Source organism: Melopsittacus undulatus, chromosome 4, assembly GCF_012275295.1.
Source record: "Melopsittacus undulatus isolate bMelUnd1 chromosome 4, bMelUnd1.mat.Z, whole genome shotgun sequence".
NCBI lineage: Eukaryota > Metazoa > Chordata > Aves > Psittaciformes > Psittaculidae > Melopsittacus > Melopsittacus undulatus.
The window spans coordinates 2,350,563-2,373,506 of NC_047530.1; the positions used below are offsets into that span (position 1 = coordinate 2,350,563).

Here is a 22,944-nt window from a genome sequence, read left to right on the forward strand (position 1 = left end):
GGCAGGGTGCTGAGGTCAGGACCTGCAGGACAGGGTTGGGGGGGCTATGGGGAGCTGTCACCGGTGATGGAGCTGTTCCAGGTCCCATTGTTCCTCTATAGAGACTATGTGCTGGGTGCTGCCAGGCTCCATTGGTGTGGGGGTCAGGCCGTGGGGGGGGACATGGGGGTTCTCAGTTACCCCATCAGCAGCAGGGCAGGGGTGAGGGGGACAAGGGGGTGCACAGGGTTCCCATCACCAGTAGGGAAAGGATGGGGGGAACTGGGGGTCCTCATCACTGGCAGGACAGGAATAGGAGGACAGGGGAGTCCTCATCACTGGCAGGACAGGGATGTCACCAGTGTTCCCATCATCAGCAGAGTGTGGGGCAGGCTCCTCCTCATGGCCAGAGCTGGCCTGGGTGCATTAGGATCAGCAGGGATCTTCAGTGACACCAAGGGTCTGTGGGGCAGGAGGTGACATTGAGGGTCCTGGGGCTATGGGGTGCTGATGGCCCTGTGTGTTTCCCATAAGGACTGGCCCCATGCCCAGTGCCCCATGGGATGGACCCTGCCCAATGCCCCGCTATGGAGCCACCCCCTGGGCAAGGGGCACTCACTGGCCCGTGGCAGCTGGTGGAGGCCCAGGGACCTGCCGGTGCCACCGTGTGCCCCATAGAGCCAGGGACCTGCCGGTGCCACCTTGTGCCCCATAGAGCCAGGGACCTGCCGGTGCCACCGTGTGCCCCACGGTCTCTGACACCCACCCCAAGGCCCATTGGGACCCACGGCCACAGGACTGCTGCGGGGTGAGTGATGGAAGGGATGGGGTCAGGGTGCGGCCATGGGGTCCTGTCCCTGTTGTTATTGTAGGGTCTCTCAGCAGGACGATGCTGATCCTGACGTGCCCGGCTCAGCTGCAGCGCTTGGAGGGAGCCCTGCGGAGGAGCCTGCCCCTCACCCTGCCGGTGATGGGGGGACCCCCCTGTGTCACCCCTGCCCCATGCTGAGACAGGGACCCCGATGTCACCCCTGCCCCATGCCATGACTGGGGCCCCTTTGTCACCCCTGCCCTGTCCAATCACTGGGACCCCCATGTCCCCCATCTCTTGCCCCCAGTGATGGGGACCCCAGTGTCCCCTCTCTTGCTGCCCCCCCCGAGGGTCCCAAGTCCAGGACAGGCAGCTCTTGGCCATCACCCAATTGACCAATCCCAGCCCAGCTTGATTCCAAGCTAGCCAATCCCCTTTGACACCCACACAAACCAACCAATCCCCTCACAGCCTCCCATACAAGCCAGCCAATCCCAGATGAGACAGTCTCTACCCCCTTTGCCTTCACCCTACACATCCCTATGGGACCCGGGGGGTATGGGGTGCACCCATCACCCAGGACCCCACATTTGCCCCCCTGCACCCCACAGCCCATCTCAGCCCCCTTCACCCGCAGGTCTATGGGGCTGTGGTGAACATCAACCAGAGGGATTCACCCCACACATCCCTATGGGGCCAGGGCGGGCTGTGGGGTGCACCCATTGCTTGGGAACCCCCACATCTACCTCCTGCCCCCCACATCCCATCTTTCGTGCAGGTCTATGGGGCAGTGATGAACATCAACCGGGGCAACCCGGCGGGCATGGAGGTGGTGGTGGACGCATGGCCTGAGTTCGGTGCTGTGCTGGCACGGCGCGGAGGAGAGGTGGCCATGGGGACCCCCTCATGGGTGCCGGTGGGGTGGCCCCATAGGGGGTACCGACGGGCTCAGGACACCCATGGGTGCCCCACAGGTGCCGGTGGATGACTGCTACAGGAACACGAGCGCGGTGTTCTACCGGGACGTGGGTGCTTACCGGGCGCTGCTGGAGACACCGGGGTGCCTGCGCTGGGACGCGGCGTTCCACATCATCGGTGGTGCTGGGATGGGGGTCCTGGGGGTCATGGGAAGGGATTGGGGGTGCTGGGGTGGGAATTGGGGTGCTGGAAGCACTGGGAATATGGGAGAAGCACTGGTGATACTGGGGTGAGGAAGTGGAGGTGCTGGGATGTACTGGGGGAAGGAACTGGGGTTACTGGGGGACATGGGGCTGGAAGTGGGGTGTGGGGGGCACTGGTTTGATGGGTGCTGGTGGAGCAGCCCCCCCTGACAGTGCCACCCCCAGGCCTTCAGGAGGGGGTGACCGAGGTGTCAAAGGCCATCGCGGGGGCCAAGGGCATCGAGCTCGACATCTCCCATTATTACACCTACCTGCACCCCAACCCCAGCACCATGCCCGAGCCGCGGTGAGACCCCAAACACAGCCTCATCCCATCCCCATTCCCATCTGCAACCTATCCCCATTCCATCACCATGCTATCTGCATCCCATCCCCATTCCTATCTGCACTCCCATCCCGTTCCCATTCCCATCTGCAACCCTGTCTCCATCCCCATTCACATCTGCCACCTATCCCCATTCCATCACCATGCTCTATCCCCATTCCCATCTGCAACCTGTACCCATTCCATCACCAACCTATCCCCATTCCAATCTGCAATCCTATCCCCATTCCATCACCATCCTATCTCTATCCCCATCCCATCTCCATCCCATCCCACCCCTGTCCCCATCCATCCCCATCCCCATTCAACCCCCATCCCCATCCCCATCCCCATCCATCCCCATCCCCATCCCACCCCCATCCCCATCCTCATCCCATCCCATCCCCATCCTCATCCCATCCCATCCCCATCCCATCCCCATCCCCATCCCATCCCCATCCCATCCCCATCCCCATCCATCCCATCCCCATCCATCCCCATCCCCATTTCCCCACTGACCCATCCCTCCCCCAGCCTGGACCCGGGGCTGCGGGTGGGCTCCCTGACCGCAGCCCACCTGGACCTGCTCAACAAGACGTGGCCGTACGGAGGCACCGCTCGGAGCCGGCAGTACCTGGAGGAGCTGCTGCGGCTCTTCCCGAGCCTCTGCCTGCGGGACGGGGCCGGGCAGCCGCTGTCCTGGACGCTGACGGATCCCTTCGGGGCCGGCACACACGGGTACACGCTCCCTGCCCACCGCCGCAGCGGGTGCATGCGGACGGTGCTGGTGCTGGCTTCTCGCCGGGCTCAGGCTCGTGGCTTCCCGTCCTTCGGCTTCACGGCCACCGGGAACCGGCCCATGCAGCGGCTGCAGGAGGAGCTGGGTCACCAGCGCCTGCCCGGGCTGTGCTGTTACATCCTGCACAACCCCGGCCTGAAGAGAGACTAAACCCCCCCCATAGAGACCCCTCCATAGGGGTCGGGAAGTGTGAGGGAGGAAACACGGAACCGAAAGCAACGAGCGGTGTGGAGTCTCTGGTGGCTGCTATGGGGCTGTGCTCGGTTTTCTCACACATGGCTTAGCACCGGCCGTTACACAGCGGGTTTGGGGCTGACGCTGCCGGGGGACACAGATTTGTCCCCAGAGAGTCACCTCGGGGCTGGGCATAGACCCATAGAATCAATAGGGTTGGAAAAGCCTGTTCCGATGGCTGAGCACCCTGCGGTGCTGGTGCAGGACACGCACCACGGCTCCGGCTCTAGGGCTCCCCACGGGAGGGCTGAAGAGCCTCAAGCACCTGCAGTGTCCCCCCCCGGGACGGGGCTAGGACCGGGCGGATGCGGTGCTTGGGGCGCTCATCGACGGGGAGGACACGGGCAGAGCGGACACGGTGCGAGCGGCGGCGGAGCCACCGGAGACGGTGACAACGGGGACCAGGAACAACGGGGACCGGGGCCAACGGGGACGGGGAGGGGACAGCGCCGGCCCCGCCGCTTCCGCCCCATAGGCGGAGCGTTGTGCGCTGATACCGGTAGCAGCGCGGCGGCCGCCGCTGTCCCGCAGGGCGATGGAGCAGCCCCGGCTCATCACCGACTCCTTCCCCCGGCGGCTGCGGCGGCGGCGGCCGGGCCGAGCCCCGGGCACCGGCAAAGGGAAGGGGAAGGGCACGGGGTGTCCCCCGGTTCCAGCGGCGGAGGAGCCGCCGGGGGCCGGTCCGGACCGGAGCGTCCTGGAGATGCTGCGGAGCTTCGATCTCGCCTGGGAGTATGGGCCGTGCACTGGTGAGAGAACCCGGACGGCGCTGACCCCCATGGAACCCTATGGACCCCCCCGGATCGCCCTATTCCCACTCATCCCCCCACTTCCCATAGGAATCACCCGCCTGCAGCGCTGGGAGCGGGCGCAGGCGCTGGGGCTCAGCCCCCCGGACAAGGTGCGTGATGCCCTCCTGGAGCATAAGGATGATCCCAGCGTCATCTACAAGTGGGTATTAAACGGGATGGGGGGGGCACACACACAAGGTTCCCCCCATCCCTCTCCCGGTCCCCCCCCCATGCATTGGGGGCATCCTTCTGGCCACCCCCAAGCAGGGTGGGGGGCAGCGGGCACGTTCTGACCCCCCCATTGTGCCCCACAGCCTCTGGCACGAGTACGAGCTCTGAGCCGCTGCTGCTGCACCCCAGCACTGGAGGGAGCACAGGGGGGGCCGTGGCCTCTGCCCCCCCCCCCCGGCCTGGCTGCATTAAAGGCTGTGTTGAAGGACAGGGGCTGCTGTGTGCTGGGGGGTACCCGGGGTGGGGGGGCTGTGTTAAGGGGGTGGTACCTTGTGTAAGGCCATAGGTTGGAGCTGGACATGGCGCTGGGTGGTAAGGAAAGGGGTGAGAGCTATGGGGGGACTGCTGTGGTCCGGATCCCCCCTGCTCCCATGTATTGGTGTTCCCAGGGATGAGCTGGAGCAGGGGTGAGAGCTCTTTGCCATCCAGAGTGGGGCTTGGGGTGCTACAGCCCTGGATGGGAGCACTAGGGTGGGCAGGATGGTGCCCATCAGGGTGCTCAGCCCTGCCGGGGGGGTGGGGAGAACACCCCAAAGTGAGGTTTAGCAATGGGGTGCGGAAGGAAGGGGAGCAGCAGAGCTCTGGGGAGGAGACAGAAGGGGCATGGGATGGACTCAGCATCACTCACCAGGGACAGCGTTCAGGGTATCCATGAAACCCTCTCTGAAGCTGGGATGCAGCCGGGACCTCTGCCAGGCTCAGAACCATGGAATGGGATGGGATGAAAGGAGCTTAAACCCCATCCAGCTCCAACCCCAACCCCTTCCACTGCAGCAGCTGCTCCAAGCCCCTGTGTCCAACCTGGCCTTGAGCACTGCCAGGGATGGGGCAGCCACAGCTTCTCTGGGCACCCTGTGCCAGCGCCTCAGCACCCTCACAGGGAACAGCTTCTGCCTCAGAGCTCAGCTCAGTCTCCCCTCTCTTGGGCAGGTTCAAGCCATTCCCCTTGGCCTGTCCCTACAGGCCCTTGTCCCAAGCCCCTCTCCAGGTTTCCTGCAGCCCCTTCAGGCACTGGAGCTGCTCTCAGGTCTCCCCTTCAGGAGCCTTCTCCAATGGGACCTTTGCTGCATTGCTGGTGGGGAGGGAAAAGCCGCATCAATCCCATGACATTCCATGGGGTTAAAAGCCACCAGGAGCAGCTTTGCCGTGTGTGGAATTGTTTCACTGTGAATCCCTCACTGGATGTGTTTGTTTGTTCCTTGCCTGATTCCCTCAAGCTCCTTTTGCCGTTTCCTCAATAAAATGAATTCATTCCATCCCAGGCCTGGAATGAAGCTGGACCTCGGGATAGCCCAGGCCATGTCCTGGGAGCGGGGGTGGGATGGGGCACAGCACCCTGCAGGCACCAAGCCCTCCACATCCCATTCCTCAGCCGGATCCGGTCCTGCTGGGGGAGCTTCAGACCCCGCTCCATCTACACCTGTCCTGGGCAGCCTGTTCCAATGGCTGAGCACCCTGTGGGGCAGGAATTGTTCCTCAGCTCCATCTAAACCTGCCCTGGTGCAGCTCGAGGCCATTTCCTCTTGTCCCATCCCTTGTTCCTTGGGAGCAGAGCTCAGCCCCTCCTGGCTCCATCCTCCTCTCAGGCACTTGGAGGGAGCCATCAGGTCCCCCCTGAGCCTTCTCTTCTCCATCTGAACCCCCCAGGTCCCGATCCCTGTTTCTCCTCCCGGTCCCGGCCCCGCGGCGCGGCCTAGGCCGCTAGGCCTCAGTCAAGCCTGCGCCCGGTTGCGTAGCAACCAGGAAGGCGCCCTAAGCGCATGCCCAAGGCCGGTCTCCGCGCAAGGGATGCCGGGAGCTGTAGTCCCCACTCCTTTCTCTACACAAGATGGCGGCGGCAGCTCCCGGTACCGGAGGTGCCGGTTCCCGGTGCCGGAGGTGCCGGTTCCCGGTGCCCCCCCCTATGGACCCTCCCCCGGGCACCTGGAGGCCAGGCCCGACCGGTTCCGCTCTTTATTGTCAGTGCTGGTGCGGGGTGGGCAGCGGGGCCCTGTAGTGCCAATGGAGGGGGGCTCGGCCATAGGCAAGCTCCGCCCCTTCCCCGTGATTGGAGGAGAGCTCTGCCCTACGTCCCGGTGGGGGCGTGGCCAGGGGTGGTGCCCCCCTCATCGGGGGCGTGGTCAGCGCAGGGGGCGGGGCCTCCGTCGAGGCTGTCCTGGCGCGGCACCCGGCGCGGACGGGACGAGGGTCGGGATTGGGGCGATGCCACCGGTGGGGATCCCGGTACAGCCTCCGGTGGCTCCGCAGCCCCGAACCCCTATGGGGAGGACATGGGGGGCTCAGGCAGTGCCCCCCCCGCTGCCTGCTCCCTCCGGTCCCTGCGCTCACCTGCTCGGAGAGCGGCTCCACGGGCAGCTCGGGGGGCTCGGGGGTCTCCATCTGGCTGATGCTCCTCATGACGGCGCACAGGGAGATGCGGGGCCGCGGGGAGCCCCCCAGCACCCCCGGCACGGTCCCGTCCTCCGGGGGCTGCGGGGATGTGGGCACGCTGCCCTCGTCCCCGGGGGTGTGGGGCTGAGGATGGGTCTCGGCCGCCCTGGGCTCCCACATGGTGCTGTGCCGGCTGCCATACACCCGCACGTCACCCTCTGACCGTGCCCCGCTGCCGAGGCAACGGGGGGGGGTCCCACAGGCTCCGCCCATCCCACGGTACAAGCCCCGCCCATCACATGTGAGAGGGGCGTGGCCAAAAGAGGCCCCACCCACCACGTGTTACACATTGGTATGGACAAGGGGGCGTGGGCAAAACAGACCACGCCCCTTATTGCTAAAGAAGGCGTGGTCACGATAGACTCTCCAATCTAAGGGGCGTGGTTATAGTAGACCACGCCCATTTCGTGTTAAAGGAGGCGTGGCCATTGCAGACCACACCCTTCCTGTCCTAAAGGGGTGTGGCCACAGCACCACCCCCTCGCGTACAAAGTGGGCGTGGCCACACAAGACCACGCCCACCCTTTTCTAAGGGGGCGTGGACAAAGCTGCCCCCTCTCTCTCATAACGAAGGGGGCGTGGCCTATAGATCCCATCCTATCCCCGCAGGGGGCGTGGCCTCATCAGATAAAGCCTCTTTCTCCATAATTGGACATAGCATCACCAGGCCCCTCCCCTAGCAAAGGGGGCGTGGTCTCCCCATACCCCGCCCTCAATGGGGGCGTGGCTTCCCGACCCCACCCACCTGGCACGCAGGATGCCCTGGTAGAAGTCAAGCTGTCGCATGAAGCCGGGGTTGGGCATGGCGCCGGGCCGGCAGTGCCGCACGTGCCGCAGCGCCCGCTCCAGGGACCAGCCGAACTCCTTCATGGCGTAGGCCAGCACCGTGGCTGCCGAGCGGCTCAGCCCCATGCGGCAGTGAACCAGCACCCGGCCCCCGCTGGCCCTGCGGTGTGCACCCACGCGGTGCTGAGTGCATGGGGGGACCCCGCTGTACCCTGAGCTCCATGGGGGCCCCATGGCACTGGAGTCCCCGTGTTCTGTGGTTCCCATATCCCTCGTGCTCCCCATGTCCCATGGGGCCTTGTTCCCAATGGTTCCCATGTTCCCAGTGCTTCCCATGTCCCCAGGGACCTTGTTCCCAATGGTTCCCATGTTCCCAGTGCTTCCCATGTCCCCAGGGACCTTGTTCCCAGTGGTTCCCTTGTCTCCAGGGACACTGTGCCCCATAGTCCCTATGTCCCCAGGTCCCCCCACATTCCCAGAGACCCAATACCCAGATTGTCCCATCTCCCAGTGCTCCCAGTGTCCCCAGTGCTCCCCACACCTACCAGCACCTCAGTCACCAAGATGCCTCCCCAGATACCCCCGTCCACGTTGTGTTCCCTTCATCCTGCTCCAACCCCTGTCCCTCCGTGCCCCCCACATTGCCCCTGTGCCCCAAGGCTGCCCTGGCCCCACTGACCGGACACGGGAGAGGAAGAGGAAGGTGTCATTCCAATGGGGCAGGAGCTGGGCTGTCTCCTCATCGTCCACCCGCACGTTCATGTAGGTGAACAGCGCCGGGAAGAAGTTGTCGATCTCCCGCGCCACGTTCAGGATGTGGGTGACCCTGAGGCACCACGGATAGGGGCAGGGTTGGGGATCTGCTGTGCTCCCACAGCACCCCACATCCACCCCACTGCAGTGCCACTGACCTGCTGCACCCACCCCGCCAAGTGTCCCATGATCCATCCCAATGGGTGCCCTACGGAGACCATTCACCCATCCCAATGGGTGTCCCATGATGACCAGATGGCCAATCCAGTGGGTGCCCTACAGAGACCTTATGATCAACCCAATGGGTGCCCTACAAAGACCCCATCATCAGCCCAATGGGTGGGCTACAAAGACCCCATGATCAGCCCAGTAGGTGCCATAAACAGATCATTCCTATAAGTGACTTACAAAGACAACTTCACTACTCTAATGGGTGCCCTACAAAGACCCTATGATCAATCCAATGGGTGCCCTACAAAGACCCCAAGTCCATCCCAATGGCTGTCCTGCAGTGACTCCATATTCACCCATTAGCATCCCATGATGAGCCCATACCCACCTCCCCAGATCACCCCACGATGACCCCATATCTGCACCAACATAACACCCCAGATGACCCCATGCCACCCCACGGAGCCACCCCACACTATCCCTGTGCCTACCCCCCCATTCTACCCCAGATGACCCCACACTCACCGGTTCTGCTGCAGCTCCTCTAAGTTGGCCGCGTTCCACTCAGACCCCTGCATGGTGGCAGTGGTGAGCCCTGGGCACAAGCCCTGCCCACCCTCACCACCATACCCAACCTTGCCCACCAGGTAGAGGTGAGGGAAGACCCGGGAGGGCCGGTCCATCTGCGCCAGCACCAGCAGCATCTCGTTGTCGATGAAGTCCTTGTGCTGGGCCAGGCTGTGCCCCGTGCGCCGCTCCAGCTCCTCCCGAACCTGGGGACCACCATGGGGTGATGGATGCTCCTGCTCCTGCCTGTCCCTGCCTGCAGACAGGGCTCTTGGCCCCTGCCCGCTGTCTCCCACCTCTTTGGAGGTGACGCTCTCCAGGTCAGCGTTGGCCATCACGTCCCGCAGCAGCGCCCGCACCGTCTGCTCCGACAGCTCCATTGCCACTGGCCTGGCATTGGTGTCACCACATCACCGACCCGTGGCCATGGCACTGCCCTAAGTAGGCCCCACCTCCTCTGTGCACAAGCCCCGCCCCTAAACTCAAGCCCCTCCTCCTCATTACCATAAAAGGTGAAAGCTCCACCCACTTTCTTTAATCCCTGCCCCCTTGGCCACACCCCAACCCAAGCCCCTCACCCAATCACAAACCCTGCGTCCTTATGACCATCCCAAGGCTGCAAGCTCCACCCACTTCATCATATCCCTCCCCATTGGCCACACTCGATCTCAAGCCCCGCCCCCATACAGAAGCCCCGCCTCCTAATGGTCATCAGAAGCTTTAAGCTCCACCCACTTATTTTAAACCCCGCCCATTTACCACACCCTGATTTTAAACCACACCTCCTTATGACCATAAAAAGCATGGAAGCTCCACCCACTTCCTTTAAGCCATGCCCCATTGGCCACACCCTGCCCCTAAGCCCCGCCCCTAAAACCGCAAGCCCCGCCTCCTCATGGCCATAAATCTGTCCGCTCCACCTTTAAGCCCCTCCCCATTGGCCACACCTCACCACAAACCCCACCCCCTCCTCCAATCCCCTCCCTCCTTCCCCCCCACCCCCTCCCACCTCCACCCCTTAGCCCCTCCTCCCTCCGCTGATTGGCCCGTTGGCCGGAGGGGGGCGGAGCTTACCGTTGCGGCGGGGGGGACGCGGGCCGCACGGACTCGAGGCCGGCCATGGCGCACCACTCGTTGAGGCAGCTCTGCTCCGAGCCCAGCTCGTACCCCCGTGCCCAGCCCAGCGCTGCCCCCCCGGGGATGTGCCCCCCCCGGGACGCGTCCTCGCAGGCTCGGTGCAGCTCCTGCAGCACGGCCCTGCCACAGCAACTCACACCGCACCCCGGCACCGTGCGGGGCCCTCCCCACACCCCCCCGTGACCGGGGGGGGACCCTCCCCACACCCCCCTCCGTGACCGGGGGGGGGACCCGTGGGCCCTGCCTACAGGGATGCCCTTATCCCCCCAGTGCTCGTGGTGGTGAACACATCCCCCTGAATATGGTGGTACCCACGTCCCGTGCCCCTGGGGAGGCCGATATCCTCTCTGATATGGTGGTACCCACACCCCATGCCCATAGGGATGATCTCAACCCCCTAAATATTGTGATGCCCATATCTCATGCCCATGGGAATGCCCATATCCCAGCTGAGTATTGTGGGATCCATGTCCCATTCCCCTGGGGAGGCCTGTATCCTCTTTGATGTAGTGGTACCCACACCCCATGCCCATAGGGATGATCTCATCCCCCTAAATATGGTGATACCCATATCTCGTGCCCATGGGAATGCCCATATCCCAGCTGAGCATTGTGGGATCCATGCCCACTGCCCACAACCTTCCCGTGACCATAGTGGTACCCACATCCCGTGCTCATGCGGATGCCCACCCTGAGCACAGTGGTGCCCATGTTCCATGCCCATGGCAGTGCCCACATCCTCCCATGCCCACCGAGGGCTCACTCACCACATGGTCTGCACAGAGATGGGCTTGAAGATGCGGGTCTCTCCCCCCGATGTCACACTGAACCCTCTGAGCATCATGGGGAGACACAGGGACGGGTATCAAGAGGGGCACCCCAAGCCCCTTCCCCCCCTTATCCACCCTCCTAACTCCCCCTTCCCCAGAGCCCCCCCATTGCCCTTACCCATCGCCATCCAGGAACACTTGGGTGTCACTCCAGAGGGGCAGCACCATGCCCAGGGTGCAGTGCGAGGCCCTGGAGTGGGCAGAGGTCAGGGGGTGCAGGTGCCACCCCCCCACCCCCCCTGCACCCCCCCAGTGCCCCACTCACCCCTCATGGGCGAAGTCCACCCCCAGCAGCGCCGCCTCCCCCTCGGCCCCCTCCTCCTCGGGCCGCACCACCAGCAGGTACCGCACCCGCCGGGGCCGCACCGACTCCAACCGCACGGCCTGTGAGGGAGGGTCAGGGGGGTCCTGCACTGCGGGATCTGCCCCCCAAGCAGCTGTGGGGCTGGAGCCAGACCCTCCCATGCCCGTCTGCATCCGGTGCTCATCCCATCCGAGGGTATCTCCAGCCCCTTCTGTCCCATCTCCAGCCACAGCCCATCCTGTCCCCATACCCATCTCTTCTTCCCTCATCCCATCCTGTCCCATCCCTATCTCATCCCTGTCCCCATCGCAATCCTGTCCTATCACATGACATCCCCATCCTATCCTCACCTTTGTCCCATCCCGTCTCATCCCATCCATATCCCTTTCCCACTCAAATACTGTCCCCATCCCAATCCTGCCTCATCACACAACATCCCCATCCTATCCTCACATTCATCCAATCCCATTTCATCCCATCCTGTCCCACCCATATAACATTCCCACCCCCATACTAACCCCCCTGTCCTCTTCCCCATTGTGTCCCATCCCCATATGTCCCCATTCCAGTTCCGTCCTGGCCCATGCCATTCCCATCCTATCCCCACACTCATCCCATGCCACCTCATGCCATCCTGTCCCATCCATATCCCGTTTATATCCCCATTGTATCTCCATCCTTGTCCCCATCCCCATCCTGTCACCATCCTCATCCCATCCCATCCATATCCCATTCCCCTTCTCATCCTGTCCCCATTCCCATTCTGTTCATCCCAGTCCTGCCCTTTCCCATGGCATCCCTGCCCCCCTTGCATCCCATCCCATCCCATCCATATCCAGTTCCCATCCCCATCCCCATCCCTATCCCACCCCTGTTATCCCTGTCCCACCAGCCGGATGGCGTCCTGTGGCCGCAGCAGCTGCATCATGAGCTGGAGGTGCTGCTCCTGCTGCCCCGGGGCCTGGCCGGGGGGCTCGGCCGGGGGGGGCTCAGCCGGGGGGGGCTCCTCGGCAGGCAGCAGCAGAGCGGCCCCTTTAACCATGACAAAGCTCTGCCTGGGGGGCAGAGGCTCCTCAGTGGGACGTGGGACCCACAGCATGGCCCTCATGGATGGGGGACCCCCAAAACACCCCCCAAGGGGGAGAGAGCTGGGGCACCATGGGGGGGGATGCTCCTATCTGTATCCCTGTATCCCATGCCCCCCATCCGTGGGGACATCCCCTTCTCACCGCCGCTGCAGTTGGCCACGTCTGGGTGCATCTTCCTCCTGCAAAGTAATGGGGGGGGGGGGGGTGGTAGCAGTGTCCCCATAGGGGAGTGTGACCCCGGGGGCACAGATCGTGCATGGGGGGCTCAGCACATCCCACTGTGGACCAGTGACGCTCTGCAACCCCCAACCAGCAGCATGGGGGGCATTGGCTGGGCCCCATTAGGGAGCATGGGGGATCCCATTAGGGAGGCAGATCCCTGAGGATCAGCCCTGGGATGGGGGGGGGGTGTTCTGTCCTTGTGCTCCCCCCTGTTTGGGTGCTGCAGGGATAACTCAATAAGGCCCAATGGGAACTGGAAGGGGGAGGACGGGAGCACCAGGAACCACTGGGACACCGAGGCTCGTGGGAGCACTGGGGACTGTGGGAGCAGATGCAGATCCCCCCCCCCCCCCCCGCTCCATACTCCCTTAACTACAGGGCAGCTCCTACCGGGAGCAGAGGGGTGCTGGGAATGACCCCCGGTACCGGGAGCAGAGGGTGCTGGGAATGACCCCCGGTCCCGTCCCACCGGGAGCGGCCGGGATCAGCCCGTCCCGGGAGCACCGGAACGGACTTAAACCCTTCCCCCCCCCCCCCCCCCGTTCCGCACCGCGTTGGGAGCAGCGGGGACCGCCCGAGGCCCCCCGCACCGGTACCGGCTCCGCTCCGGGCCCCGTCCCGCACTCACCGCGGGGCCCCCCGCCCGCCGCACCGTCACCAGCGCCATGCCCTCCGCACCAGGAAGCGCTGCCGCCGCCGCTGCCCCGCCCGGACGGGAACGGGAATGGGCACGGGCACGGCCCCGGGCACGGCGCGGCCTGAACCGGGATCTGCCCCCTTTAGCATCACCCCCAGACCCGGACCGGCACCGGTGCCCCCCTTATGGTACCCCCGCATCGTCACCCCCCGGACCGGGAACCCCCAAACTGCGCTACCCCGGAGTGGGACCCCCCTACCCCCCCCGGAACCCCGCAGGATTCACTCTCCGGTACATAGGACCCCCCCCGAGGGTCTCCAGATGGTGGGATCCCCACCCAGGACCCCAATACCTGAGACCCCCCCCTTCCCAGAGCCCCTCACCCTGGCATTGGGGCTCCACTGGTTGTGCCCCCTGGGTGCCAGCACACCCTGACCCCCCCCCTTCAACCCTATGCCAAGGAGTCCCCCTAAATCGCACCCCCGAGTGGGACACCCCATCCTACCGCAAACCGGACCCCTGTTACCTCGGGACCCCCCCACTCAAGCCCCCCATCACTCCATGGCTCAGTAGTGGGTCCCTTCCACACATAGGGGTCCCCCCAGGAATTATACATAGAATATAATATACCCAGGGCATGGAATGGGGGCACAAGGGCAAGATTTGGGGGGGGGGGGGCAGAGAGGGGGTATAAAATCCCATGGGATGCCCCCAATGCCCCCCCATGCCATTCTTCCCACAGGCTCTGCCCCACTCTCCCCCCCCCAGCACAGTCAGCACACACAAGTATATATATATATATGTATATGTATATGTACATACAAGGGGCCCCCCCACTGCCCCCAAGGGATGAGGCCTGGGGGTTCCCTGCCTGTCCCCCCAGCACCCAACCCCAAGATGCCTTTAAATGGGGTTCAGCCACATCCCACAGTGCCCCCCAGCTCCGTCCTGCCCCCCAATGTACAACACTGAAGACAAGAGGGGGTCCCTAGAGTGGGGATCCTGGGGATAGGGGTGTCCCTGGGGTGGGGGGGGGTCCCCAGATCAGGGTGCCTGGGCTGAGATTTGAGCCTGGAGGGAGAGGATCCCTGGGTTGCAGGTCCTGGGGTAGGAGGATCCCTGGATCAATGCCCCCATGTGGGAGCTATGCCCTCATCCGGGGGGGTCCCGACATGGGGGTGCCATCGCGGCACTGGCCTTGTCCGAGTTGGGGTGTCCCCATGCGGGACGATGCCCACACCAGGGTGACCCCACGCCTGACGTCCCCAAGGCGACGCCATCGGGGTGCCCCCACGTGTGGGTCACCCCAGTCCCATGCGGAGCACCCGGAGCTCTACTTGTCGGTGAGGGAGAGCCGCAGGATGCGCTGCAGCTCCTCATCCTCCTCCCGCCGCCGCCGCTCCCGCTCCTCCTGCTCCCGCTCCGACAGCGCCATGGCCAAGCGCAGCTGCTCCGCGAAGCTGCCGTACCCGGGGGGCACGGGGGGGCCGCTGCCATCCCCACCGGCACCGGCACCGGCACCGGGGGGGGTCCCGGCGGGCAGGGCAGCGGTGCTGGGGCCGGCCTGCAGCAGCATGCTCTCCTGCAGGGCCCTGCGCGGAGCGGAGGTGAGGCCACGCCCCCTTCGGGCGAGACCACGCCCCCTTCGGGCGAGACCACGCCCCCTTCACAACCACGCCCATTCGAGAGAGGCCATGCCCCGTTCGAGAGAGGCCACGCCCCCTTCACAGACACGTCCCCTTCACAGCCACGCCCCCTTCGAGAGAGGCCACGCCCCCTTCACAGCCACGTCCCCTTCACAGCCACGCCCCCTTCGGGCGAGACCACGCCCCCTTCACAGCTACGCCCAACACGTGCTATTACCCTCCCTTCGCACTACCAGGGCATCCCGTAAGCCACGCCCCCAAGTGGGCGGGGCCTCACCTCTCCAGCTGCAGCTCCTCGTCATAGGCCGGCGGCTCGCTGCCCGGGCGGGTATTGGTCAGCGCCTCCCAGATCGTCACCTGTGGGAGGGGCTTGCGTGAGAAGGGGGCGTGGTTTAGCACCGCGAGGGGCGGGGCTGGGGGCGGGGCCTCGCCTGGTCGGTCTCGGTGCCGGCGTCGAGCAGGCTCTGCTGGATGGCGAACTGCAGGAGGTCATCGTCCTCGTCCCGCAGGGGCTCACTGCGCCCGGCGCCCAGCACCGTGTACCCCGCGGGCACCTCGAACACCCCCTCCTCCACCTCGCACGGGAAGGGCCAACCTGCGGTGGGGGAGCCGTGAGCACCCGGTGCCCGTGGCACCCCTGGTGGCACAGCACTGGGGATGGGTGATGGCACCCCCATACCCATGGCACCCCCATACCCATGGCACCCCTACACCCATGGCACCCCTGGTGGTGCAGCACCGGGGATGGGTGATGGCACCCCCATACCCATGGAACCCCCACACCCATGGCACCCCGTGGTGGCACAGCACTGGGGATGGGTGACAGCACCCCCATACCCATGGCACCCTGCAGTGGTGCAGCACCGGGGATGCGTGATGGCACCCCCACACCTATGGCACCCTGGGGTATCCCACTGCACCCCTAGACAGCACCCTGTGATGTCCTACAGTGCCCAGTGGTACCCCGTGGCATCCCAGATCCATGGTACCCAGCACCATCCTGCAGCACCCTGCATCCACAGCAATCCACACCCACAGGTCTCTGTGGTGTCCTATGGCACCCCATGGCATCCCACAGCAGCCTGTGGCATCCCACGCACATGGCACCCCATGGCGTCCTACACCCATGGCACCCTGTGGCCTCTCACAGCACCCCAAACCCACAGCACCCAACAGTGTCTGATCAATGGCATCCCACAGCACCCTGTGACATCCCACAGCCATGATAACCCATGGAATCCCATGGCACCCTGTGGCATCCCACAGCACCTCACACCCATAGGCACCCTGTTCCCCTGAGCACCTTGCACCCCAGCCCACGACCACAGCACCCTGTATCCAGAGCCCCCAGACCCCCCATCCTGAGCACCCACAGCACCCACAACACCCATCCCCATGCACACCCTGGTGGTACCCAGGGCACCCCCAGCCTCACCTCTGCTCCCGGGGGGCTGTGGGGGGGCACAGACCCGCACAGAGCCCAGGGGCTGGTCGCACCCACAGAGGTTGCTGAAGGTGATGCGGGCGTTGAGCACGTGGAACAGGGGGATCTCTGGGGGGGGACACCCATGGGGGTCATTGTCCCCATCCCATTGTAAGCCCCACACAAACCCTGCCCCACACAAGCCCTGCCCCACACAAACCCTGCCCCACACAAGCCCTGCCCCACACAAGCCCCCTCCTCACCGATCTTGACAGGGAAGCCGGGGGGCAGCTTGAGGGTGATGAAGTCCCTCAGCTTGGCGAAGTGTGCGTTGGAGATGGCCATGAGGTCGATGATGGGGGTCACCTGCTCCGCCAGTGACAGCGGGTGCTGCTCGCACAGCCACAGTGTGGCCTTGAACCTGTGGGCACCGAGGGGTGATGTGGGGCAGGGACACCTGCACCATCCCCATAGGGTGCTGATGTGCCCATGGGACCCATGGTCCTGGCACCCACTGCTGTGTCCATGGGATACATCAGCACCCCAATGGGTCTTGTCACCCAGTGCTGTGTCCATGGGACCCATCAGCACCCCAATGGGTCCTGGCACCCAGTGATGTGTCCATGGGACCCATCAGCACCCCAATGGGTCCTGACACCCAGTGCTGTGTCCATAGGATGCATCAGCACCCCAATGGGTCCTGGCACCCAGTGCTGTGTCCATGGGCCCCATCAGCACCCCAAAGGGTCCTGGCACCCAGTGTCACATCCCTGCCACCCTGTCACCCCCCCAATGGGTCCTTCCAACCAGCACCACATCCCTTGCACCCCATCACCACCCCAATGGGTTCCGACCCCATCCCTGTACCCTGGTGCTGGCCTCACCTCTGCACCTTGCTGGACATCTCAATGGGGCGCCCGATGTTTCGGGTCTCCAGGTCGAAGTGGGGGTCGAAGTACTCCTCGGGGGTGATGGCAGTGGGGTTGGTGGGGCTGGCAGCCTGCAGCACGGGTGCCTGGGGGGCACCGGCACCGCTCAGCCATGGAACGGGGACCCCAGCACATGGGGGTGCCCCATGGTCTGGTCACTCACCCCATTGTGGGTGCTGTGCTGCTGCGCGATGCCCAGGAAGGAGTGGAAGGGGGTTTTGGAGCCTGGATAGGGAGAGAGGTGGGGTTAAGCATGGGCAGGGGGCACAGCACCCCATGGGTGGCCTGGCTGCTCTGGGGCTCACCCCACATGGGGTCCTATGCAGAGGGTACCATAACCCATGGGTCATCCCCAGCATCCCACACTTGATGGGTGACACCTTGCACCCATGGTGACCCGTGTGTGATGGGAGGCACCCAGCACCCATGATGTCCCAAGCACACCCCACACATTGCTCCACTCATGATGAGTTACATCCAGCACCCACAGCGTCCCACACCTGACGAGTGACACCCTACAGTGCCCCATGCCCTACAGGTTACCCTCAGCACCTATGATGACTCACAGGTGATGGGTGACACCCTGCACCAATGGTGACCCACATGTAATGGGTCCCATCCCACAGCATCCCACAAATGACAGGTCACCCCCAGCACCCACAGTGTCCCATGGGTGACATCCCAAACCTGATGGGTGACCCCCAGCACCCACAGCAGCCCACACCCGATGGGTGACACTGCACCCATTGTGTCCCAAACCTGATGGGTCACATTCCACACATCGTCCCATGCCCCATAGGTGACACCCTACAGCACCCCATGGCTGATGGGTGACACCAGCACCCCCATTGTGCCCCCAGGAAAGGGGCGGGCCTTGCACCAGGAAAGGGGCGGTCCCACTGCAGCCACGCTCTCTGATTGGCTGCTGGTGATGCTGCTCTCCCTGATTGGTCGCCACTGTCACCTTTGCTGCGGGACTTGTCCTGGTCGGAGAGATGCTCGGTCCTGGTCTTGGTGACCAGCTCCACGTTGCTAGCGCTGTACACCTGCGAGGGGGCAGGATCAGTGCCCCATTTCCCCCCCATGTCCCCATTGCCCCCCCATGTCCCCATTGCCCCCCCATGTCCCTGTGCCCACCTTGGCTTCGTAGCCGCTCACCACCTCCATCTTCTCCGAGCGCCAGCCCCAGATCCCGGACTTGTTCCTGCCACGGAGGAAGCTCCTCTTGCACAAATGCTTCCTTCCCCTCTTCCCCCCCATCCCCATGCCCTGAGCTCCTGCCCCACACCCCAGCATCCCCGTGGGTGCCAACACACCTCTCGAATGCGATGTTCCGGGTGTCGAGGTGCGTGGAGACAATGGGGGACGTCAACCTCCCGGCCACGTGCTCCTCGGAGGGCTGCATGGCCGCCAACAGCAGCTCCGGCTCATGCAGGGCCAGTGCCAGTGTCTCCGTGTACACCACTTGCTTGTCGTGGTCCACCTCCATCACCACCGCTCCTTCATCTGCGCATGGGGACACGGGTCAGGGGATGCTGCCATTGTCACCCCACACCAACACCCCTAAAACGGGGGGGCACTGTGTGTAGGGGGTGTCCTGGAGGTCCTGGTGGGGAGCTGAAGGGTGCTGGGAGGTGTGGGGTGAGATGGGCCCATGAGGGGGGAAGAAGTGGGGTTCCCAAGAGGTTCCTATTGGGGATTGAAGGTGCTTATCCTACACCTTGTCCATACTTTACCCATTGTAGTATATGGGTATATATGGTATATACTACTCATTGTAGTATATGGTCCATACTCTACCCACTGTAATATATGGGTATATATGGTATATACTACCCATTGTAGTATATGGTCCATAAACGAACCATTGTAATATATGGGTAGATATGGCATATACTACCCATTGTAGTATATGGTGCATACTCTACCCATTGTAGTATATGGTCCATACTCTACCCATTGTAGTATATGGTCCATAAACGAACCATTGTAGTATATGGGTAGATATGGCATATACTACCCACTGTAGTATATAGTCCGTACTCTACCCATTGTAGTGTATGGACATGTATGGTATATACTACTCGATGTAGTATATGGTCCTTATCCTACCCATTGTATATGGGTATATATGGCCCATACACTACCCATTGTAGTATATGGACATATATAGTATATACTACCTACTGTAGTATATGGTCCTTATCCTACCCATTGTATATGGGTGTATTTGTATATACTACCCATTGCAGTATAAGGCCCATATACTACCCATTGCAGTACATGGGTTCTCAGGTGTCAAAGGAGAGTCCCTGTGGGGCACCCCAACACCCCTAAAACTGGGGTCACTGCATTTGGAGCTCCCGGTGGGGATCTGGGGGACCTGGTAGGTGTGGACTGAGGAGTTCCCTGTACTGCAGGAGACCCGGGGCTCCCAAGAGGTTCCCATTGGCAACCCAAGGTCCTTATGGGGCCGCCATGGGGTGTGCGGGTGCCGCGGTGACCCCGTGGGGCACTGACCTTCCCCCTTGAAGATGTAGCTGCGGCGGCCGCGCTGCCACGTCATGTGCTCGAAGCCCAGGAGTGTGGTGTCCACACGCAGGCTCTCACCGCGCTTCCACACGCGGTACACGTCACTGGGGCACACCTTGGACACCAGCGGCACTGCGGTACACGGGTACACCCCGTCAGTGCCATGGTACTGGTGGGTACCCCACACCCCGGGCCCACGCTCACCCCAGCTGGTGAACTCCCACTTCATCTCCACGTAGAAGTCGGAGGCCTGGAAGGGATGGGGCAGGTTGGGATACTGGGGGTGCCTGATGGGGTCGTTGGGGAGGGTCCTAGGTGGGGATCCCGGTGTTCCTGACCCTGCCAGTCTTTTCCAGTGCTCCCAGTCCCATGTGCTCCCAGTCCACCCTAGTGTTCCCAGTCTTTTCCAATGCTTCCAGGGTTACTAGTCCCTCCAGTGCTCCCAGTCCCCCCTATTGTTCTCAGTCCCTCCAGTGCCCCCAGTGCTCCCAGTCCACCAAAATGCTCTCAGTCTCCCATAGTGTTCCCAGTCCCTCCAGTGTTCTCAGTACCCAGTTCCCCCAGTCTCTTCCAATGTTCTCAGTCCTCCCAGTCTCCCCAGTGCTTCCAGTCACCTCCAGTGATCCTGATCATCCCATTCTCCCCTGGTGCTCCCAGTCTTTTTCAATGCTCCCAGTCCTCCCAGTCTCCCCAGTGCTTCCAGTCACCTCCAGTGACCCCAATCATCCCACTCTCCCCTGGTGCTCCCAGTCTCTCTCAATGCTCCAAGTCCTCCCAGTCTCCCCTAGTGCTCCCAGTCCCCCCAGTCCCTAGCGCCCCCAGTCTCTCCCAATGCTGCCAGTGTTCCCAGTCTCCCCAGCATCCCCAGTCCCCTGCAGTGACCCCGATCATCCCAGTGTCCCCAGCACTCCCAGTGTTCCCAGTCTCCCCAGTGCTTCCAGTCACCTCCAGTGACCCCGATCATCCCAGTGTCCCCAGCACTCCCAGTGTTCCCAGTCTCCCCAGTCCCCTCCAGTGACCCCGATCATCCCTGTGTCCCCAGCACTCCCACTGTTCCCAGTCTCCCCAGTCCCCTGCAGTGACCCCGATCATCCCAGTGTCCCCAGCACTCCCAGTGCTCCCAGTCCCCACCGCTCCCCCCGCACAGGAGCCCGCAGAGAGCCGGGATGAACCCGGTGCCATCAGCGGCACCGGAGGCAGCCGTGCCCGGTGCGCACCCTCCGCAGCTTGCTGAGCAGCTCGGGGATGCCTGCGAGCCGCCGCGTCGCCCGCTGGTAGTCGCGGTACTGCAGCACGAGCTGCACCATCTCGGGGTCCCCGGTGCTCACGGCCTCCTGCAGCACTGGGGGGGCACAAGCAGAGTGATGGGGTCACGGCCGGGGACCCTCCCCCCCCCTCCCCATCACCCCCCGGTGTCGCCGCCGGTACCGGTCCAGCCGCCGGCGTTCTCCCGGCCCACGTTCGCGTTGTGCCGCAGCAACACCCGCACCGACTCCAGGTGTCCCAGCGCCACCGCCAGCTCCAGCGGCGTCCGGCCCCGCGGGTCCGGCAGCTCCACGTCGTGCTGGGGACGGGCAGCGGCAGCCGTGTCCCCACCCGTGTCACCCGTCCCGGTGTTACCCGTCCCGGTGTTACCCGTCCGTGTCCCCATCTCATAGTTCCCCCGGTACCGTGTCACCCATGTCCCCATCCCATGGTTCCCCTGTCACCTGTACCATGTCACCCATGTCCCCATCCCATGGTACCCCTGTCACCAGTACCATGGCACCCATGTCCCCATGCCATGTCACCTTCTTCCCAATCCCATGGCACCCATGTCCTGAGCACCATGGCATCCATGTCCCCATCCCACATCACCTGTGCCCCATACCATGTCACGATCCCTGCAACACCCATGTCCCCAGCCCACATCACCTATACCCCCATACCATCACCCATGCTCCCATTCTGTGTTCCCATCCCCCCATCCCCTATATCCCCCTCCCACATCATCCATGTCCCCATCCTGCATCACCCGTATCCCCATCCGATGTCACCCATGTCCCCATTCCGTGTTACTATCCCGTGGCACCCATGTCCCCATCCCCACATCACCCATGTTCCCATCCCCACATCACCCATGTCCCCATCCCCACATCACTCATGTTCCCATCCCCCATGTCCCCATCCCCACATCACCCATGTCCCCATCCCCACATCACCCATGTCCCCATCCCCACATCACCCATGTCCCCATCCTCACATCACCCATATCCTCATCCCACATCCCCCATGTCCCCATCCCCACATCACCCATGTCCCCATCCTCACATCACCCATGTTCCCATCCCGTGCCACCAACCCTGCAGCACCCATGTCCCCATCCTGCATCACCCAGTTCCCCAGCCCCACATCCCAACACAACCAAGACCCAGTGTCCCCCCACTCCCATCCCCTCCATCTCCAGTGCTCCACTGCTGTCCCAGTGCCCCAGTCCCAGTGCCCCAATCAGTGCTCCCAGTACCACAGATCCCCCCGTCTACCTCCAGAGCTGCTAACCCAGTATCCCAATCCCAGTGCTCCCAGTTGCTTCCAGCCCCTGCCACTACCACCCCTTAGGATCCCACTCCTCCATCTCTCCCCAGCATCCCTCCCAGGCCCCCCCCACTGCTCCCAGTCCTCTCTCCCCCAGCGCTCCCAATGCTCCCGCACCTCCCGGTCCCCCCCGTTCCCCGCAGCCTCCCGGTGCCCGCAGCGCTCGGGTCCCACCGTTCCGGAGCGCAGGGCGCTGTCCAGCGCCTGGTGCCGGTTGTGCCACACGAGGCGGTGCAGGGGGAAGGTGTGAGCGGCCGCGGCCATCCCCGCACCATGTCACCGGCCGCACGGGCCGCAGCGCCGGGGCCTGCCCGCAATGGCTGCTCGCGGGGGCGGCGGCGGCGGCGCAGAGCGGCGGCGCGGGGCGGGGCCGGCACCGGGCACCAGGGGCACCGGAACCGGGGGGAACGGAGGGGGGAGAGGGGAACAAGAGACAGAAACCGGAACCGGCAATGGGGAACGGAGACAGGAACCGGGGACGGGGAACGGAACCGGGAATGGGGAATGGGGACAGGAACCGGTACCGGGGAACGGGGACAGGAACGGGCACCGGGGAACGGGAACAGGAAACAGCACCGGGGGGAA

General features: G+C 63.7%; 4 protein-coding genes across 8 annotated transcripts; 2 read left to right on the forward strand and 2 right to left on the reverse strand.

The window, feature by feature from the left end:
• Positions 1 to 852: 852 nt before the first annotated feature.
• Positions 853 to 3,231, forward strand: LOC117436108 (glycine N-acyltransferase-like protein 3). The gene is made up of 5 exons (XM_034062245.1): positions 853 to 946; positions 1,569 to 1,676; positions 1,765 to 1,885; positions 2,137 to 2,257; positions 2,810 to 3,231. Exons 1-5 carry the CDS (start codon positions 869 to 871, stop codon positions 3,222 to 3,224), a joined length of 843 nt encoding a protein of 280 aa, XP_033918136.1. The 5' UTR covers positions 853 to 868; the 3' UTR covers positions 3,225 to 3,231.
• A 546-nt stretch (positions 3,232 to 3,777) lies between these two features.
• Positions 3,778 to 4,538, forward strand: POLD4 (DNA polymerase delta 4, accessory subunit). The gene is made up of 3 exons (XM_034062270.1): positions 3,778 to 4,057; positions 4,148 to 4,259; positions 4,414 to 4,538. Exons 1-3 carry the CDS (start codon positions 3,844 to 3,846, stop codon positions 4,436 to 4,438), a joined length of 351 nt encoding a protein of 116 aa, XP_033918161.1. The 5' UTR covers positions 3,778 to 3,843; the 3' UTR covers positions 4,439 to 4,538.
• A 1,731-nt stretch (positions 4,539 to 6,269) lies between these two features.
• On the reverse strand, positions 6,270 to 13,316 carry SSH3 (slingshot protein phosphatase 3). Of its 2 annotated transcripts, none has more exons than XM_034062634.1 (14): positions 13,247 to 13,316; positions 12,538 to 12,575; positions 12,198 to 12,363; positions 11,270 to 11,388; positions 11,123 to 11,194; positions 10,942 to 11,007; positions 10,112 to 10,294; positions 9,334 to 9,427; positions 9,115 to 9,243; positions 8,996 to 9,042; positions 8,226 to 8,372; positions 7,506 to 7,706; positions 6,659 to 6,893; positions 6,270 to 6,587 (listed from the first exon to the last, which is right to left on the reverse strand). In XM_034062634.1, exons 1-14 carry the CDS (start codon positions 13,283 to 13,285, stop codon positions 6,396 to 6,398), a joined length of 1,728 nt encoding a protein of 575 aa, XP_033918525.1. In that variant the 5' UTR covers positions 13,286 to 13,316; the 3' UTR covers positions 6,270 to 6,395. The 2 variants fall into 2 exon arrangements, with proteins under 2 accessions (XP_033918525.1, XP_033918524.1); XM_034062633.1 differs by having other exon boundaries at positions 13,169 to 13,310.
• Positions 13,317 to 14,102: 786 nt separating this feature from the next.
• On the reverse strand, positions 14,103 to 22,689 carry ANKRD13D (ankyrin repeat domain 13D). Of its 4 annotated transcripts, XM_034062589.1 has the most exons (15): positions 22,534 to 22,689; positions 21,214 to 21,349; positions 21,003 to 21,127; positions 19,990 to 20,035; positions 19,774 to 19,917; positions 18,570 to 18,759; positions 18,391 to 18,457; positions 18,218 to 18,299; positions 17,417 to 17,478; positions 17,209 to 17,339; positions 16,588 to 16,745; positions 16,337 to 16,453; positions 15,333 to 15,496; positions 15,179 to 15,258; positions 14,106 to 14,847 (listed from the first exon to the last, which is right to left on the reverse strand). In XM_034062589.1, exons 1-15 carry the CDS (start codon positions 22,621 to 22,623, stop codon positions 14,589 to 14,591), a joined length of 1,851 nt encoding a protein of 616 aa, XP_033918480.1. In that variant the 5' UTR covers positions 22,624 to 22,689; the 3' UTR covers positions 14,106 to 14,588. The 4 variants fall into 4 exon arrangements, with proteins under 4 accessions (XP_033918478.1, XP_033918477.1, XP_033918480.1 ...); XM_034062587.1 differs by having other exon boundaries at positions 14,103 to 14,847; positions 19,774 to 20,035; XM_034062588.1 differs by lacking the exon at positions 22,534 to 22,689 and having other exon boundaries at positions 21,214 to 21,694.
• Positions 22,690 to 22,944: the final 255 nt, after the last annotated feature.